The sequence below is a fragment of the Xenopus tropicalis genome, chromosome 2 (genome assembly GCF_000004195.4).
Source record: "Xenopus tropicalis strain Nigerian chromosome 2, UCB_Xtro_10.0, whole genome shotgun sequence".
In the NCBI taxonomy this organism is placed as follows: Eukaryota; Metazoa; Chordata; class Amphibia; order Anura; family Pipidae; genus Xenopus; species Xenopus tropicalis.
In genome coordinates, this window is record NC_030678.2 from 135,732,010 (window position 1) to 135,753,247 (window position 21,238).

At 39.3% G+C, this 21,238-nt stretch overlaps 1 protein-coding gene across 4 annotated transcripts in view; it reads right to left on the reverse strand.

Annotated features, from left to right (window-relative positions):
- adcy6 (adenylate cyclase 6) overlaps positions 1–21,238 on the reverse strand; it is a 106,525-nt gene that overhangs the window by 16,076 nt on the left and 69,211 nt on the right. For all 4 annotated transcript variants that reach the window (XM_012957773.3, XM_012957772.3, XM_031897146.1 and 1 more), the window contains exons 4-11: positions 12,273–12,422; positions 10,436–10,557; positions 9,847–9,958; positions 9,253–9,380; positions 8,797–8,955; positions 6,302–6,443; positions 5,194–5,322; positions 2,037–2,062 (exon numbers count right to left, since the gene is read on the reverse strand). In XM_012957773.3, the coding sequence (XP_012813227.1) occupies positions 2,037–2,062; positions 5,194–5,322; positions 6,302–6,443; positions 8,797–8,955; positions 9,253–9,380; positions 9,847–9,958; positions 10,436–10,557; positions 12,273–12,422 (968 nt within the window). The remainder of the gene's footprint in view (positions 1–2,036; positions 2,063–5,193; positions 5,323–6,301; positions 6,444–8,796; positions 8,956–9,252; positions 9,381–9,846; positions 9,959–10,435; positions 10,558–12,272; positions 12,423–21,238) is intronic.

Consider the following 21,238-nt stretch of genomic DNA (forward strand, 5'->3'; position numbering starts at 1 on the left):
AAAATCTGGAAAATGAATCCAAGTTTAAGAACATATCCGGGATGTACCCAAACCTAATCACGATGCACATGCAGAACTTCTGTATCATCTCTGCATAGTACGTTTTTAAAATCTAAAAATACCTTCTTTTTTTAGGACTTTCTGCCCCAAGTCATAAATATGTATTAGCTTAAGTTCAAATGAACAGAAACAGGATGGGGGCTGTATATTTAGACAACAGATAACAGATGCCTGCAGGCAGCAGAACTGAGGCAACACAGGCAAACACAATACAATAAAAAACAGGATTTCTGTTTCAAAGAAAACATTTTTACAAGTACCTACCAGAAATAACAGTGTGGATTCAAATCAGTATTTCTATTCTTTGTGTTGCACGTTTGATATTAACAGTAAACTGCATGTTTACCTGTATTCAGGGGCTGGATTCTATTTCTAGATTTTTTCATCCCATTTAATTCCCAAGATAGAGGTTTGCAATTAGCCAGCTGCAGATAATCACAAGCCTTGTGCCTTATTTTTTAATGTTCTAGCAATTTGTTAACATAATCATTTTTCTTACTTATTTAAGCATTATTTATGTTTGATCATATATTCCCTTCAATGAACAGTCATTTCCCTTCTATGGATATGGTATTTATTGCATCAAGACTTCAGATTTATGCATACTATAATATATACTAAAGTTTTTAATGATCTACTTTTGTAAACACAGTGAAATGCAATATAATGGCACTGATAAGAAAACTATACCAAATGCCATTTTTTGCTGGTTTCTTGAAATATAAAGTTACATTGTATTAGAAGAGGAATATGACACATGGGGAAGCAGACTAAAACCAGGTCACTATAACTATTATTCTTTATTTATAAAGAGCCACAAGTGATATATCAGAATTTACAGGGAGGCTTAAAATCATTTTGCTGTGAACTCTGCAATATATAATAATAGCACTGGATTATAAATGCAGCATACATCTGTACCTCTCACATGTAAAGGTGCCCATACACGTTATGATTCACTTGCTTGGTGAGATCGCCAAGCGAGCAGATCTTCCCCCGATATCCCCACCTACGGGTGGGCGATATCGGGGAGCGTGTAGGCTAATTCAATCGTTTGGCCCTGGGGCCATCAAATTATACTGGCGGCAATAGGGGAAGTCGGTTCGGGCACCGCATCATGGATGAGGTCCCCGATCCGACTAGATTTTCTAACCTGCCCGATCGAGATCTGGCTGATTTCAGGCCAGATATTGGTCGGGCAGGCCAGTCAGTAGTCCCCATACACGGGCCAATTAGAATCGGTCTAAGGGACCGATATCAGCAGCTAGAATCAGCCAGTGCATGGGGACCTTTACTCTGCTTCTCTGTAAGGCTCTGTAGGGAATCTAGCCCAAGATCTGGACTTTTGGAGCATTTTCTATCAAACATGAGGTTAAAAGAAAACATTTGTCTGTGCTTCTCTTCTGCTACTGCCACTTGCTCCTAGTTCTGCAGCCACATGAACCTTTTTCTGCAGTCTGGAGTAGTTCCCTGAGCCAGGGTTCCTAATCTACGCTGACTCTGAACCTGTCTCTGTCCTGTGATTCTTATATGTTCTTAGACCTTAGTCCTGACTTAGAACTTAGACCTTGAGTCCTGACCTTTGGCTGAAATTAACATAAGCCCCAGTGGATCTGACTTGACTTGTCCTTTAATGTTATTCTGATATGTCATAGATGTGTAGCATGATTTAGTGTCTGCAGGAACCATGCTTGTTCCCCCTGGCCGGTGTATCAAGCAAAGTTTTTTCAAAGCTACTAGCAAACAGATGTAGAAACCCCACAGGCCCCTCTACACATACGGGTCTGTCAGCAGTCACTGGGATCTGCTGTGCCTTATTGTTAGAACCCTGTATATTTTTGCCTCCATCTTCCCATCCCTGTTTCCAGGTATGATGTATGAAACTGAAACATTTGTTGTACTGCCAATTACGGATACAAATATTTATGTTAGTAGAAGAAGAAACAGAAGATAACTTGAGAGGCTTATATACATACTTGTCTTTGCTTGATTCATCAATTCCCTAAAAAGAGAAAGAAAGAAAAAAAAATATTATGTTGGATGCTTGTGTACAAAGTCTCCTCTGTGTCACCCTGCAGACTGAACCAACCCTCTCTGCAAGAGGCCATTTCTCAGAATGAAACACTTGGCAGGCTCCTTTACAAAGATATCTACAGTATATCAAAAGGTACAAAACAAACTGTTCCAGATGTCTCAGAAGGCAAGTGTCATTAGCATAAACATGAAACATTTCATACGCAAAGTCATTCTTTTGACCCTTGTACTTAAAATACCACATTATCTTTTTGATCCTAACTATTTTTGGCCAGCCATCATCTTTTAGTATATAAACAAATAAATATGATACATGACAGAACTATGGAAGTGAAGTAGGTCAGTTAAAGTGATAGTGACACTACCAGCAACAGTGGAGTCCTGACATAAATTTACCCTTGGGATGTGCAGTTATTTTCTCTTGACTTAGGACAGGGAGCCATGCTTAGATTTAGCAGACAGAGGGCACTGTTGTATTCATAAAGCAAATTCTACCGTCTGTCAGAGCTGGACCCTGCCTAGAGGCAGTCCCCAAGAGCCAAGCTGCACTTATTTAGCCCAACTCTCTGGAGGATACAGAGAAAAGACAGCTGAAGAGATAACCACAGCCCAGAAGTAGATTTATATCATTCGTTTATAGGTGCCAATGTAACATTTAGTTTTTACTCTACTAGATATCTGATTAAAACAGACTTGTGCAGCATTTATCTACATATATACAACTCCTGTTGTTCCTTGCATTGTTTTAATATAACAGGTATGATAAACTACCTGTTGCTTAAGTGTTCATTGTGGGGGTATAGTTTCTTTTAATATTATAGGAAAAAAGTGTACCATTATAGTCTATGTATGGATCAATACACACTACTGAACACCCTTTAAAGTATATAAAAAGATGGACAATGTATATTGAAATAAAAGGAGAAACATACAAATCATAATCCTTGTTGAGTCCCCCCAGTTGAAGATTTGAATCTATTAATCCAGTCTCCAAATGATTCAATCAGCATTAAACGTTTGTTGCTCTAGTATAGGCAGAACAATGAAAACAAACCTCTGACTGGCTGTTAAGGGATACAGTTGTTTCACTAAATAAGTATGGTCCATTTGCTATAGTCATTTTATCTAGGTCTATGGAAATATCTCAGCAAAGGAATCACCCATATAATGTCAATATTCACAGCACATTGCTTTGCGCACACCATAATACACACCCCTTTTATTTATACAAATGTAAATGGATTATAAATACAGATGATCATTATGTATTTTTTACATTTTACATTAATTGAACCACACCAAGTATTTCAAGGCTGATATAAGAATAGTCTCTGGCAGACAACAATGGTATTATCCACCCTTGTTTTTCCCAAGGGTGGATTTTTTTTCTGCAATGATTTTTTTCCACTATCTATCATGAAAACACATTTAATGAGTTCCGCACGTAACAAAGATAATATTTAGAGTACAGGCACGCAGGCAAGTTGTGGATGTAGCCATACTCTGGCTATGTACAATTCCTTCTGATGTATAACAGACGTCCGCTATACATATCCACAAGGATCAATGACCCCTTATTTCCCTTGCATTGCCAGAATAACTAATCTTGGTTGTCCAAATAAACTAAGCATTAAGTATGTGCAATCATTACATTAAAATCGCTAAAGGGTTTTCTAGAAATTGTACATACAAGAGATGTATGCCAGTTACTTCTCACTGAGATATGTTACTTTCTTGCAGTGAAATATATTTACCATCAGCTTATAGTCGTTAATTTTACAACTTGGCCCTTAGGGTATGGAAGAAGGTCATTCGCAGAAGGTATACAATCTGGGAGCTGCTTGCCCCTTGGCAGGACTCATTAAGCAGGTCCCACAGGAGGCCCTATGACAAAGTATTAATTAAGTGTTTCTGGGAGAGGAGATGTGCATCCCTGTGATGTCTGAGTCTAACCTCCAAGGGAGGCCTCGCTCTCACGCTGTTTAGTCCCTGGGAACCAGACTGCAGTATGTGTGTGAGTGCGGAAGAGGAATCTGGTAACACAAATAGCACAGTGACTGTGAAGAAAGCAGCTAACAAGCCCCTATGCAACTACCATAATCCATATTATCCTGCAATCATCTTGGCTCTGAGTGCTTGGTGCCAGATAATCTTAGGGCGAATTCCATTCCAGTTTTACCAGTCTTTTAATAGTAATCACATCTAGAAAAAAGTCAGTATCTGGCCCAAACCAAAGGGATCAATTTTTTTTAGGAGCAAAGAGATAACATCAATCATTTTAAATTTGCATTTTCACAATCCCATCTAACATTTTACACAAGCTTAAACAGTGCTGCCTTCTTTTCCTTTTAAATACATGTACTTTAATAAATATAGATTTTTTTTCCCCACTTTAATATTTCTTATATATCCTGCTGTTCTAGTTTATTCTATAAAGGGCTTTCCATAAATACAGTGGGGGTCATTTATAAAATGTGTGCAACGCAGAATTATTCACACTGAGCATATTTGCCCTGCCCGTGTTTGTATTTATAAAGCTGGACAAGACTGATGCATTTAATGTACAAACATAATTGCTAAATTTTTCTTCGCAGTGCGAATGTCCTTGAAGCTTTCTAAATATGGCATATTCAGAAATTGCAAATATTTTCTGTGCACACTCTGCATCAGAGTTATGCCAGAACTTTAGTGGCTGACAGAATAATAGGTAAACTGATTCCGCAAATTTATATTTGCAAAGGGAAAATAAGTGTTACATTCGTGCATAATAAACATGCTCAGAGGGCATGTTTACCCCAACCGTTACTTAATTTCACTGTGATTCGTAAAAAAAAGGAAAGATGGGCACCGCAGTACAAAATGTAAGCGTTTAGGGGAAAACTTGCGCAAACAATCATTCGTGAAAAAATCATGCACTCCACAAACTTTATAAGTGACCCCCAGAGTGTAAACAATAGTATCTGTTAAAGCAGTGGCACACAGGGCATTTTGCCTGCTGCAGTCGCTCAGTGGAAAACAGCTCCTTGTCAGCCTGACACCACTCCTGACAATATGAAATTGCAAATGTGAACTGGTGACAAATGTTTTCTCTATGCCTACCATTTGTCGGAAAGCCTTGGAGCCTTTATTGCGTGGGAACGATCGCTCAGGCACCCAGACACGTGTGAGACCTTCATTGGAGTTGGCCCTTGCCCTCTGTAGCCTCGCCATCATTGCTTTCTCTTCTTTCTGGTGATGCAGAGAAATACACATTCACAGGCAGGAAGACAGACTATTTAAATAGAGCGTGAGAAAACTTCATCATTTAATCAATCATGAATCAAAGTGTTATCACATTTGCATTACAGCTTCCAGCATCCCTTGAAACTGGCAGTTGTAGGTTATGAGCTAGAAGGCCAAGGTTGTACATTAACACTCTTCCAAAGGTAATAAAAGGGCTTCCACCTCATCAGTATTTTAGGAATATAAGCAATAGAATAGTGATAACAAATGAAATAGTTGGTTTAATCCACATGCCAGCCCTAAACTTTGCAACAATGGTTTTTAGAATAAACTTCAGTCTTACTGTGCTGATTTTTTGGTAGTACAGGTATAGGACCTGTTATACAGAATGCTCGGGACCAAGGGTATTTCGGATAAGGGGTCTTTCCGTAATTTGGATCTCCATACCTTAAGTCTACTAAAAAATCAATAAAACATTAATTAAACCCAATAGGATTGTTTTGCAGCAAATACGGATTATTTATATCTTAGTTGGGATCAATTACAAGGTAGTGTTTTATTGCTACAGAGAAAAAGGAAATCAGTTTTAAAATTCTGAATTATTTGATTAAAATGGAGTCTATGGGAGACGGGCTTTCTGTAATTCAGAGCTTTCTGGATAATGGGTTTCCGGATAAGGGATCCCATACCTGTACTGCATTTATTATATATGCTTTAGAAAAAACCCCAGAATATATGTATTTAAGAAGAAGAATCAAGAGATGCTTTATTCTACGACACATAATAATTTATTTTAAAAGGGCACTGCAAATCCCAATGACAATCCCTGTATTCATTCAAGATTGCCGGTGACCATTTTAATCCCTTAAGTACAAGCACACAGAAACCCAGAAACTATTGCATCAGGTCATCTGGTTTGTAAGATATCAGGTACAACTAGGTTAATTCATTGAGAAATGACAAAGGGCAACATCCTTCAAATTACCCTTTTCTGACTGCATCCTGTCACAAGGAAGGTCTTTATGTCATGTTCCTTTAGGTACGCGTTCCTCTCGCCCCCGTTACCTGGCTCCACTTCATAATCTCCGTTTAGGTATTTCAGCGTTGCACTTGTAATGTGTATCCGCCTGCAAACAGAAATGCTGGGTTAAGAACTAAAACGATGGCTACTTCTAATTGCAACTAACAATAGAGAACATTATAAATTCGGCAGAAATTTCCTTGAACTAGTGCCAGAATATTTTGTGGTGATGAAGGATGAGAACAGTATTTTCAAAGCCGAGCAGAAAGAATACTGGTAAAGAATCTGCTCATAAGGAATTCAAGCCCTAAGATAATATATTATATTCAACAATAATTATCTGCTTATAGCATAAGAATTTAACCAGTACATTATTTTTTTATAAATGTTAAAGGAACAGTAACACCAAAAATGTTTTAAAGGAGAAGGAAAGGCAAAGTCACTTGGGGGTGCCAAAATGTTAGGCACCCCCAAGTGACTTAAATCGCTTATCTTGTACCCCGGGCTGGTGCCCGTTAGGAGAAAACAGCACCAGGCCCGGGGTAGCTGCAGCGCTTCCTCCTTCTGTCTTCGCTCGCGCGCATGCGCAGTAGAGTGAAAAAGCCGAACTTTAACAGAGAAGTCGGCTTTTCACTCATGCACATGCGCCTGTCGTGGGGTCCCGGCAAAACGAAGGCGGAAGCGCTCGTCCCCGGGTCCCCAGGCTGGTGCTGTTTTCTGATAACAGGGGCACCAGCCCGGGGTACAAGGTAAGCGATTAAAGTCACTTGGAGGTGTCTAACATTTTGGCACCCCCAAGTGATTTAGGCTTCCCTTGTCATTTAAAGAAATTAAAATGTAATGCACTATTCCCATGCACTGGTACAAGTTGTGTGTTTGCTTCAGGAACACTACTATAGTTTATATAAACAAGCTGCTGTGTAGCCACGGGGGCAGCCATTCAAGCTGGAAAAAGGAGAAAAGGCACAGGTTACATAGCAGATAACAGATAGGCTTTGTAAAACACAATGGGAATCTACACAGATTATCTGTTATCTGCTATGTAACCTTTGCCTTTTCTGCTTTATTCAATTTGAATATCTAACCCCAATAGCTACAAAGCATTTCTGTTTATATAAACTGTATAAAGGTGGCCATACACGTGGCGATCCGACGATGTTTCGTACGACCATCGGTCGCACGAAACATCGTAAGATCCGCCACACACCATTCAGGACTGAATCGGCAGGTAAGGAGGTAGAAACAATAGGATTTCTACCTCCTTCTGCCGATTCAGCTCTGAAGGGAGAATTTTGGTCAGGCGCCTTCTATGGCGCCCGATCAAAATTTTCAAACTTGTCCGATCGGCGAGTCGTCCGATATCGGCAGCTTCCTGCGATATCGGTCAACTCGCCGACATGCCATACACGCACCGATTATCGTACGAAACGAGGTTTCGTACGATAATATCGGTGCGTGTATGGCCACCTTTAGTCTTTCCGAAGGCAAAGACACAACTTTTACCAGTGCAGGCCAATTGTACATAATATATTACTTTGATGCACTTTAATTTTTTGGTGTTACAGTTTCTTTAAGGTTTGATTTCCAGTGTTTATCTTATCTACACTAACAGTCTAATAGTTTTTTTTCTTGCAAACAAAATGTATCATATATGCACCTGAGGGCTGCTAAGCACGGGCTCTTGGATGCCTTTGATGACTGAGCCCAAACTGTGAGAAGCTTCAAGTTTAGTGCTATTTTGATTTTTAAAGGATTATTTTTCTTTACTATATAACTTTCATTTTTATTTTAAAATTCCTGTCTGGTCACTAGGATAATAACAAGCAACCAGAAAAACATGCCCTTTAAGGAAGGACATGCTATAGCAACAGTCACCAGTTATGACAATGATTGTTTCTCAGCGAGCAGTTGAGTTTAATTGCAGGAGCTAAGCGTGAACACTGTTCTCTTAGTCTCAATACTCAGTGAGTGACTGCTTAAAAAATAGCAAAGCCAGCACTGTTATTGACAGGGTTTATACAGTCTTAAGGGGTTAACAACTAAATGACTTCTAAAAGCCCAAAAAATCTTGGGAACTTAACCTGACACTTTACAGTCTATTATATATAGAAAGAATAAGGAGCATTCAATCAGTCCTTAGTAATACGAGTCCTATATCAAGTAGAAAATAAAACAATCTACATGCAGAAAATCAAACTTTCTGCATATGTTTATTTACATCAGCAGAACATGGGATGACATCTACCAAGGGAATCAGTATCACAGCTTCTGTGAAGTCCAAAAGCTGGAGGACAGAGTCACTTATAGGTGCTTTTCTTCTTTCAACAGTGTTTGCTGTTGCAGTGATTGCAACATAACTTGAATATTGGGATCATTCTCTTGCCAATCAACAGATTTCAGACTGGGACTACAGTTTATAAGCATAATGGATTATGACGTAAAAAAAACAGGTCACGTACCCAGCTTTACCACCAGCCTCCATATGATTGGCCAGTGTCACATCGTTGGACCAGACATCAAATTGCCATTTGCGCAGACCAAGGACACCACAATGAACACGGCCACTGTGTATCCCCACACGCATATTGACATTAACACCAGTCACCTCTCGAACCAACCTAAGCAAGAAGGTTCAGAATGAGAACACACATTGGTTCATAAAAAAAAATTCATAGCAGAATGGACCAAGAGGTTAAAGGGAAGTTACTCAAAAAGTCAAACAGTGGTGTCCAATAGGGCTGCCATTAAAAGGGTATCAGCTGTAAATTAGCAGTGATTACATGACAAACTTCCTATACTTTTCTATTCATAGGTCAAATAAGTTGTTAGAATAATGTAAGAAGAGGGGCGTTTGATTTCTTATATAGGTCACATGCAGGTTGTCTGATGTCTATCTGCCTATCCATTATACTTACGAAATGGCTTCAATCATGTCCACTCCCATCTCAACACAGCAGTGAGCATGATCTGCACGAGCTTCAGGCAACCCAGAGACACAGTAGTAACAGTCTCCTAAGATCTTTATTCTCAGACAGTGATTCTCCTAGAAGATTGAATGAGACAATGAAAACAGAATATAGTGTGTGTAAATTCACACATACTGTTCTTCTCCTAGTAAACAAAAGCTTATTATATGCAAATTTCATTTTTACATCTAAGCATTCGTGAAGCACATGAGTGGCAATATGACACTTTAAGACATTTAAGGGATTTTTTAGTAAAGGAGAATAAAGAGTGCAAAGTGGGACAAGCAAACAAAAAACTTAATCCAAACTGATTTATTGTTTTTACATATTTCTTACAGAAAAGTGGGATTAACCAGGATACATGCTGTAAAACTGGGATGCAGTGTTGAATAGGGGGATGTTTTTGGTTTTCCAATATGACGCTGACATTATATACAACAAGTCACTCAATGAGCCATCATAACAAAAGCAGACAATGTTCTAGAAGCCTTTGAAGTAGGTTACTGACAATGTTCCATTAAGTATGTTTCAAATGCTACTTACTGCTGCCAACTTGTCAAAGCGGGCAAAGAGCTCATTAAGTGTCATGACCAGTTCTTGTGCTGTGCACTGGGATGCAAGACTGGTAAACCCTTCAATGTCTGCAAACAGGATACTGTAAAAAAATAAATAAATAAAAATGGGGGGATAGTGATTAAAAGGACACATTAAATTAATTCAATTCCTGCTAGCATATGTGCCAGCAGCAAGAAATGTTAAAATCCATTTTCCAGGCAGTTCATCCCATAGGAAGGCCACATTTACAATTCCAGTTCTTGAGACAGAATATATTTTAGCCCCTAAATGTTTATTCTTTGTGCAGTGGTGCACATACTCAAGGTAAAGCCATAGACTGGTATAGTAGCTGTGATTACTCCCACATGGGCAGATCACTGCCAATTTGGCTACACATTTTCGTAGCAATGTTAGCCAATACAGATTCTGATAAAGCAATTATCCTGAATAACTGGATAAGGTATGTGGCCCACTCTCCATATGTATGATAAATGCATACATGTGTGTATACAATGACCACTGGCCAAGTGAGACCCTACTGTCTTAAATTAAGAAAAAAAATACAATTTTTGCTTACCTCACATTGTCATGTTTCTGAATGTAGATTTTGTGGAACATCATGTCCTCCTTCTTGGTGTTGATGTCTTCCTTCATCTCCATGGCCACATGGCGTGGTAAGACAGAAAGCAAAAGACGCTCCTGGGAATGTCATGAGAGATACTGATGTAGTGCCAGCCCTACCATTATCAAGCCCTTGTGACATATTGCCGCACACTGCTTACTGTGAAACAATTGCTTAGGACCTCACCTTAGGGTAACATCGTACATGGCTGCTTAAAGCGTATTAAGCACTTTTTATGCAACAGTTGGCTAAAAATGGATACAAATGCTTTTTCAGGCACGTATCACCTGCTAAGGCCTAGAATGAGTACTTATAAGGAAATGGCAATGTAAGTCAATGCGAGGATGTTTGGCCTACTTCAAATGTGACCAAGTCACTAACACAAAAATCACCCTGTTATCCAGGACTGCAAGTAGCATTCATCCCAAAACTTACCCTTAGTGACCTTCAAACTGCACACCACCCTTTCCATGGTTTTGTTTCCCTGGTGAAGCAGCAGCTAATACAGTATAACCATGTGATCTACAGTATTAGTGTCATTTTCCATGTAGTGGCTTGATTCACCAATGTAACACATGTTGGGGTAACAAATTAGATTAAAATGATTATGTAATGCAAAGATGTCCATGGACCCTTTGAGAAGCTGATGGTCATAAACCCCTCAACCCGCACCCAACACTAACCTGCAAAACCTTAACCCACACCTAACCCTAACCTGCATAATCACACAGGACCCGTACCTACATCTTTCTGCTCTGTATGCTACTTCTGTACTTGCCTTAGATTTCAATACAGGGAAAAAGAAGATGGAAGTGTTAGCAGCAGGGAAGGTGCTGCTTTGCATATGGAGGGGAAAGTGATTTAAGAAAGGAAAAGTTTGCTCCAGAGTAATAAATAGTTATTAAGAAAAAAAACTAGGTTTTGAAGCTTATTGCACTGTAACCATCTGAGCTCCAGTACACTGTACATATACCCCCTTACAGAAAGTAAATTCATGAATTTAAATTAAAATTACATAATGTAAGTCTTTTAAATATGCTAATACCAAAAGGGAAAGCATGAGTTAAGGAAGATCAATATAACTTCACAAGGGAGCACTAGAACATCAAGAAAATGGACCTTATAAGGAAGCCTTTCCCCTTTCAGATGGGAAAATGGAAGGAAATACGTGCCAAAGCCTGGTTAGTGAAAAAACCAAGATAAAGCTGTGTCATGGAGACCAGAAAGTATACAAGGCAGTGTGTAGTCAACTATGTCATTTGCAGCAGAAAGGTCAACAAGACTAGGAAGTGTCCCTTGGACTTTTGGAGTGTTATTGACAAGTTTCGTTAGTGCAGGCTCGGTGAAGTGTTAAAGATGGAAGCAATGTTCCAATATTTACCCAGTTATCACCCATCCATGCTCAGAAGACAAATTCAAAAGCAGCAACTGTTTTCTAAGAACTGCCCCAGAGGGAATTTACTAAGAATGGTCAGACAGTTTAGCATGCGGCTGCTCAATAAATAACAAATGGCAATGCTGGAGCATTTGAGCCCGAATCTGTGGGATGGGCAATGCCATAAATAAGCATGTCAACCCTCCAGTTGTTACACTACCAGCATCCCCTTTGCAGTTTTCATTCAGCTATTGGTGAGGTACTAGAAGTTAAAAAACAACTGGATTGCCAAGGGCCTAGGACAAATGTCCACAATTTTTTAGCCTTAAACCAGCCCTGCTGGCCACAGACTCAATACCAATGCTGATGTCAATCTAAAAGTCTTTTATTTATGGGACCCCCATCACTTGTACTTACCTGCTGCTGGTTCTCTCTTTGTAGGTGTAGCCTAGCCTGGATGTATCCTCTTGTTTCCTGAAAGGCTTGCCTTTGGGACACCTCTGCTGGGTAATGAGTGCAAATGCCAATGATGTTCGTACACAGGAAGATTAGCACGTTGGCGCTGAGCTAAATAAGAGAAGGGAGAACAGTATGAAAAAATGTCTTGTCTAGCATCAATATGTAGGACAACCACACTGCAACCTGCTGGCTTTAAATGCCATATTTTATATACTGAACTTACTGCACCAGCCTAGAGGTTCAGTATCCCTAAAACTGTAATGATACAGACCTTTAAACTTTGCACAAGAGCATGCAATACTGGATTTTGTTAGGCAATTCAGAAGCTGATGCTATAGGGCCAATCTTTAAATTCTGATGCTACTTGCGATGGTCCCATGTGGCCCCCCTCAAGTCGCTGACTAAGATTAGAGAGTTGAAAGTAGGAAGTAGTGTTCTGGCTATTATGTTAGACATCCGCTCATTCCAGCCTTTATAGATTCAATTTTTGGCTAGCTAACCATATTAGAAATATTTTTGAATTTGCACAGCTTATTTAACCAATTTTAAAGGAAATTATAAATTGACCCAATTGTGTAGTTTCTATTGTTCCCCATCAAAATGACATCTGCATGTGATTTTAGGTGCAAGTACACTGTGCACACAATTCAGAACAGGTATGCACGTACCTTTCATTTCTGTGCACTGCTATAAATGAGCCCTGGGTGGTGTGTGTGTGTGTGTGTGTGTGTGTGTGTGCATACTTCCCTTGTGCATATTGTGTATACAGCATACTGGTATGAAAGTAAGTATGCCAAGCACAGTAGAATGAAGGTGTTTGGCAATAAACTGGTACCAGTATATAAGCTATATAAAGGGGCAATAAATAATTATGGCCAGAATGAAAAAATAAGGCATTTTGTTACATTCTGCTGGAATTTGTAAAACCACTATTACTGTGTATGAATAAACCCCCATCCTTCCCCTACTGCAGCCTGTGTCTGTGGCTTATAGAAAGGAGGAGATCATTATACAGAGGGCAAACCGTGGATTTGTATTTTGCTCAGCTCCTTTCTCCTCCTCCCACAGTTGCTTTCAGTAGGTGACAGTGTATATCAAAAGTGCTTTCAATTTCACTGTTCTGTGCTGTTTATTGTAAAAAAAAAAATAAAAAAAACAATAGGCAGAATGTCCAGCACAAGCCCTTTTCATTGAAGGCATGTTAAACATAGGTCTAAATTGCCTCTTTAAAGTGCATGAAGGTCACTGCACAGTTTTTTTTAGTATTTTTTTTAGTCAGTTTTATCTATGTAAAATGTTTTTCCTGTTGTCAGAGAATGTTACAATGCATGATTTTTACAAAACACTCTTTATAATAAGTCACTGTTTTCTGCTTGTTAAAAATAAAAAAAATGCTTTTCCAAGGCTGCTTGTAACATTTATATATAGAAACATAAACTGCATAGAATCTATTGCAACATCAGCTCCACCCATATAAACACAATTCTGTTTTTGTATTAGTACTGCCAGTTCTGATGCACAGCGAGGTATTCTATTCCATAGATGTTTGTCCATTAGTTTAGGCTACCAAAATCATTCTATAAACATTCAAACATAGTTACAAAAGCAGTTTGCTGGCCTGGACTGATTGCAAACGGACTTCAATTAAATGAAATCAATGCATCCCTTCCAGCTGTATATTGTAGACACGTCCCCAATTTTTATATGATCTGGTAACCTTTCATGCAGAGGTAATAAACTATTCAGTAACAGGCCTGGTAAAGGTCAGGGAAATCCCTGTGTATCAAGCTGTTTAGATGGCATATTTGTATTATTTAGAATTATTATTTATGAGTCTTCTAAGGTATTTGAATTTTATCACACGCAGAGAGAAGTATAATGCAGCTATATATACCTTTCTTCAGAGGGGCTCGGGATCTACAACAATTGCACATACTGTACATACTGTCTTATCTGCATTATGTCTACAATACATCATATCATTTTAAAGCATTTCACACTCACTAAGCGGCCCTTGGACCTGGGCCATGAATATAGTTGAAAACAGTGGCTATGAGACTGAATAGATATGAAACGTTTCCAGAAAGCATTATAAATAAATATGTGCTATTAGAAAGCAGCTATGAAGCACATATACTCCAAGGCATTGCCTTCTGCCATTCTGCCAGTAGGTGAGCAGGATGGGTGACAATTGTGTGTGGTAGCTCAAGATAGTGTATCTGTTATGTGTAAACTGGGTTTACTCTTGGTTGAGGTAGAGTAAACATCATTTACAAACTTATTGAAGTCCTTCTGTCTTAAGTCTCCCTATCATTGCATGAAGCTTCAAGGCTTTCAACAGGTGCGCATCTCGCTCACAAACAGAAAAAATGATCTACTTATCCAGCAATGTCTCCCACTCTTGATATTACCTATAGAAGTGCCAGATCCAAAAACTTAAAGCAGAAAAATTATATCACCGGGAGTGGAAATTGCAGTCCATCTACCTATATCATTTTAACCCCAATACTTCTGCAACTAATAATGTATTCTGTAATATTACTGTCCAGCTGTAGTCAAACAGCTACATATGGCATATCACCATCTTTAATAGCCATCAGCTTACCAAAGAATCCAGGAATTTTGGACAACATTATCGCTTTAACAGAATTATTCTAGTGAAAGCTTGATATTAAAAGAAAATCATCCAACTACACGAAAGATGTTGGCCACCTGCACAATACAATCTCGAAATCTATTTGCTTTTTTTTTTTCTTTACATGGTAACATTAACTTCATCCAGGGAAGCACTGCCTGCAGGAGGGCACTTTGAATACTGCAAATCAGCATGGATTAGACCATTAAGGGCTCATACACACGGAAACAAGATTTATCAGCTGTGTATTTGTGCAGTGCAAGGTAAACTGTCTGTTGCAAAAAAAATTTCTAGCTTTTCACGCATTTTCTTATTAAAGGATAAATAAACCCACAGCTAAGCCCTTGTACAGGCCCCCTCCTTAACTGACATAGGCTAACTCCCCAAAACAGGTCCCCCATAACTTTCTTTATAGAACAGAAATGTGCAATAAGGTTGGCAGCCATGCTGTTACTTCACTTCAATGTCAGGTAGCATAAATGAAGATGATGTGGGGCAGCTCTATTTGTTGTGCCTTTAATTCTATCATAACATTAATATCTGTGGGCCTCATAACAAAGCCCTTCACAAACAATAATATTTATTACAATCAAGTGCAGTTACCTAACTGCCCCATTTCCAGGAAAGGCCACAAACATGGCAGGCATGACCTGGGATGGCAAGTGCCACATGCTGCTAAAGAGAAAAGTAGAGAATTGTAGATAGCGGAATTAGATATTCAGTAACTCTTTCATACTCTCCTGGTTCCTGTACATATTTACAGGGCTTTTAAAAGACAAGGTTGTGCTTTGTTTCACAAGGTAGTCATTTGGTGAAGTAAAAATCACTCACACAAGGGCACCATTATCTTGCACACAGCAGGATTTATTTATAAAGGGCTGTGACACACAGGGAGATTAGTCGCCGCGCGACAAATCTCCCTTGTCGTGGGCGACAAATCTCCCCGAAATGCCATCCCACTGGCTAGAATGTAAATCGCCAGTGAGATGGCATATGTGGCTGGGATCTTCCGAAGTTGCGTTGACTAATCTCCCTGTGTATCACAGCCCTAATTTGCACAACTGCAGATGCCAATAGTAAAGCAAAGACCTGACTGGTGGGCTAAGGCTAATGCCATACGTAGTATATGTACAGGTATGGGACCTGTTATCTGGAAAACCCCAGGTCCCGAGCATTCTGGATAAGGGATATTTCCATAATTTGGATCTCCACAATTTAAGTCTGCTAAAAATCATATAACCAAATAATTAATAAACCCAATAGGCTTGTTTTGCCTCCAGTAAGGAATGATTATATCTTAGTTGGGATTAAGTACAAGGTACTGTTTTATTATTACAGAGAAAAAGGAACTCATTTTTAAAAATGATTTACTTATAATGGAGTCTATGGGAGATGGCCTTTTGTAATTTGGAACTTTCTGGATAAAGGGTTTCCAGATAAGGGATCCAATACCTGTAGTGTATTTTCAGCAAGCTGAAAAACACTTGCCAAGAATAAGCTGCATAGGCTTAAAAATCCTCCTACCTGTGCCTACACCCGATAGCATTGAATACGCTCGGGTGCAGGTACCTGTAGCTGATATCCACTGAAATGCAAAGTCTAGTGTGTTTAGGCAAATATTGGCTACATGTAGGAAGATTTTTAAGCGCATGTAGCATATTTCTCAGCAATCGGTTTTCGGCTTGCCAAAAATATGCTACATATGTTACGTGTGGCACTAGCCATAGTCACTGGGAATTGCAGGTGTGTAATTAAGCACCTGTGTTCATAAATCAACCCCAGTGTTCATATATTTGTGTATATATACTCTAGTCAGTCATAGGGCCATAGGCAGGATAGTCAATTGAGGACCCATTCTACTTATAATACCCTCACTCAAAGACACAAACCAGCGCAGCAGCATTTGTGGTTTTGCTAGTCATGTGCGGAATCTGGCACACACAGTGAGTATGATGGCAAATTGATTTATCTTGTCAAGTTGATGAACCAGAGAAGCTGATGATCAAAAAAGTTAGGGAACTGTTAGGGAATTGTAACCAAACTGGTTAGCTGTCTTGGATTTGATCTCATCCACTAACACAGGTTGGTTTATGCAATTAAGACTACAGACCCAAGGAGATCTAGTTCACTTGCCTTTCTGTTTATAACCCATTCTATCATTCAAAGCTCTGCCTAGTTGCTAGAGTTAATAAGACCATAGCAACCAGATAGCTACTAAAATGAAGAGCTGCTGAACAAAAAAAAGTGAATTAACTGAAAAGCCACAAACAATGAAAAATGAAGACCAGTTGCAAATTGTTTCAGAATATAACGTCTACATCATACTAAAACTTAAAAGTAATCTACTCCTTTAAGGTGTATAATTTTTAATGATTTTTTTTCTAAAAGCATGGATTATATAGTGTCAGTTTAAGGAAGGGCAGAGGAAGATAGGAAATAAAAAGAGCAAAAGTAAAATCTGCATTAGAGATGTCCAACCTGTGGAACTATAGCCGTTGGAAGCTGTCAGGGATTCTGGAAGTTGTATTTTAGCTTGAGGGTCACAGGTAGTACATCTCTGATTACATATTTTGTCCCCCCTTAGACTAGGGCCCCTGCCTTACTGCAATAGAGGAATTTATTCACTATCTCTGACCCAGTGTCTAGCAATACAGTATTAATTCAACTGCCGTAATAATCTTCCCATTCTTTCCATTTACAATAATTTTACGTAAAGTCTCGTATTATTAACATGCAGCTTTATTTATGAGAACCACATGTTAAAAGCAGAAATGCAGGGTGGTGCTGGCGCCAAACCCACTAGAGATATTAATAGAAGCACTCACTCAAGTGCCTTTCCCCACTAGGATTCTGGGATGTGGATGGGAGGACAGGGATATTGCTGCAGTGTGCTTGTATAATATACAGGGAATGATTACACAGCATAATCCTAATCTGCCGCAGGAGGAAACAGACACGAATTTACCATTATCCAAAAACAACTCTGAACTGATAAAAACCCACTGCTGTTTAAAATAAATTTTAAAGATGCTAAATATGTAAAAGAAACAGTGGAACACACGAGAAACAAATGAGCCTAGATGCGATGTTATAGAAGAATGTTTGTTCTCTAGAAGAAAATCATTAACTTTGTCTTGGTGTCAGGGGGGGCTTGTAACAGTACCATCTCTCATTTCACTGCCCACCACTGACTTTTTATTGACACTTAAATTGACAGGCTCTGTGCATATATTCTCTGAAAGCAAATCTTTTGGTTTTCACATATTTCTTCACTGCAAACTTTTCTTATTACACCAGCCCTTAATGACAGTGTTTCACATATTCATCGAGGCCCACTATAAAGTTTTTGTGTAGCAGGCAGCCTTGATACTCTCTTTCCATATCCCTAGCAGACAGTCTAACACTTTGCATATTGTCGCCAATGTATTTGTTACAAGTAGCCATCAAAGCCATCAGTTGCAGTTACTGTTATTAATCATATCACCATGAAGTATTTATAAAGCAACAACTTACTGGCCAGCACTTTAAAGTAGCAGGTCAATTATATATATAATCATAATACACATAAAACATATACACAGGGCCACCAAAGTGGGTACACCACATAGCCAAATAACTTTTGTGACTATCATAGAAACGTAAGCAGAAACTTATGCAATGTACAAAGAAACTTACAGAACTTTCTTATCAAACAGTTGCAACACAGAGGAGTATGCCAAGGGCAGGCAGTGTTGGGTTTAAACTTAGGGCAAACTCCACAGACCACCAGTAAATTAAAGAAATTAAAATTCCACAGACCCTCAATGAACTGACTGATTTATTAGCACATCAATCTATGGAACTATTTATAAGCACTACTTATTATAGAGTAACACCAACTATTTATATTGGGATCGATTTACTGAATTATAGGAGCTATTACCTATATGAACTTCTCAGCAGTTAAATAGCTGGTTATTGGCCCCCACGGCAACATTATTGGGCCCCTAAACTTTAGTTTGAAGACATTTTTCCATAAACTAATATTGCAGCTGCTTTAGTCAACTTCCCAATGCCACCTATAATTCCTGGGCCCCCCAGCAGCACCAGGGTCTGTTTCTTTAATAGACAGACCCCCTGCTTTTCAGTAAAATGATTTATGAGCTTGTATCATAGTAGCTGTGGTTAACAAAAAACCATCAAGTTCAACAATTTTTCCTAGTAAAACCTACCTACTTTCTAGTTGATCTTTTGTGTAGGGATGTGGCCAAAAATTTTGATAATACACACTTTGTTCATTGTGGGGATCCCCAAAAAAATAACTTGCTGATGACGGCTCTGCATATGTAACACAGTTAACCTAAGTATATGAATATTCTCCACATATATCCCTGATATGCAAGAGGTTTTACTCCTTACAGGAAATCATTTTGAGAGCAACATATAAGTTTGTATGCAGTGTCAGACTGGGGCGCCAAGCGCCCATCAGAAAACCTTAGACCTTTAGCCCACTCTCCCCTTCTCTGTTCACTCACTTTCTTTAATCTCTTAATTACTTTTTTTTTTTTTTTTTTTACATACTATTATCTATCCTTTCCTCCATTTATCATTTATTTTGTTTATTCTCATATAGAATTAAGTAATGGCCATGGTATAGGCATCCAAAGCAAATGGTTGGGTGAGCAAGAGGGCCCACTGTGAGTTTTTCTGGTATCCTGGCGGGCCAGTCCCACACTGTATGTTTTATGGTTTATTAGGTTCTAATTAAGTTATAAATAGTTTCTGACAGACCAGAAAAATTCTGTGCAAAAAGCATAGCCAAACACTGAGCAGAATCTTTTGCCAGACTATAGTCCTTAATGGACTTTCCTTAACCCCCCCCTTGTATGTTCTGTCATTTGGTCTGGTCCCTCCTCAGTGCATTAACTCCACAGAAGAGGTAATATGTCTGTTACTGCTTTAATCATTTCAAAAGTTCTATACCTCTGTTTACCTTTAGCTATAGCAATTTCATACTTTTAGCAGTTTTTGAAGTGTGTACTACTAAAACTTTGTATTGAAGACCAGGGTAAGACTGGGGGGTGCAGGGCCCACCGGGGCTACTGCCCCAGGGGCCCCTGCCAGCCGAGTCCCCCGCACCCCCTCTTCCCCCCCCCCCCCGCAGGGCAACCACGCAGGGTCCCCCCACCCTACGTCCTCCCCTGAGTGCGCATAATTGAACGTGTCAGGGGAGGAACGGTAAGCAGGGGGAGCGCTGGCAAGGGTCGGGTCTGGACCGTGGCCCAGTTCGACCCTGTTGAAGACAGGCAAACCACATGTATCTAAAATGGCTGCTCAAGAGAAAACTGTATGATTTAATCCTTACACTGATTGTTGTGATCTGCATATTGCACTGTGCTGAGATTGTTATATGGTAATGTGTCATGTATTTCAGCTATGCTGCATTTCCATTCAGTTTTATAAATCCTGCAATATGGTAATAGGGATATGCTGAATTAACTGCCTGTTGTAATGTAGGTGGGCTGGTAGCCTTACGATGTACCTGAAAGTGGTAGTGGTCTCTCTACTGTTTTACAGGTATGTTTATATTCACTTTTTGAAATTTCTTTGTATATGAAAATCCACTATACGATCACTGTTCGTTCTGTTACCTCCTCAGTGCATAAGCTCCACACAAGGGGTGGGCTGGTGGCCTTGTGATGTACCTGTGTACACGTGGAAGTGTTCCCCAGACAAGTGCACATCAATACATATAAATAATGTTACAGTATCTCTGCCTGTTGCGTTCAAGTCCTCTTTGCCTGCTGCTGTGACTATTACTATGCTGGCTGAGTGTGTGGACCAGATGGTCACATGGGTCGGTGGGACAAATAGAAATACAGCATACTTCAAAAAGAACCTTGGTTCACTTGCATGTCATCATGCACAATCAGCACACACGCAAATGATTAGGAACACAATACTCAGACTCAATAGAAAGGTATCATTGGAGACTGATGAATATACTGCATGGCATCTCCTGGTTAAAAAAGCTATAGAAGAATGAGAAAGACAGGTCTCTGACAGACAGAAAAAAATGGCAGAAGGGTGGGATATATGTGGTGTGAGTGGGTAAGGAAGACCTTGAACAAGAGAAATAATGTCTTTTACTGTTGAGAATACCCCAAAAATATTTATACAAAAAAGAAGAGCAATTATAGAGGGTTTTGCACATAGCTTGACTTTCCTGTGCGGTAAGAGTGGTTAACCACAAGCAGCAGGAATCTGGCACGCTGCCACTCTTCCCAATGCTGGAAAGGGAACTAAATAT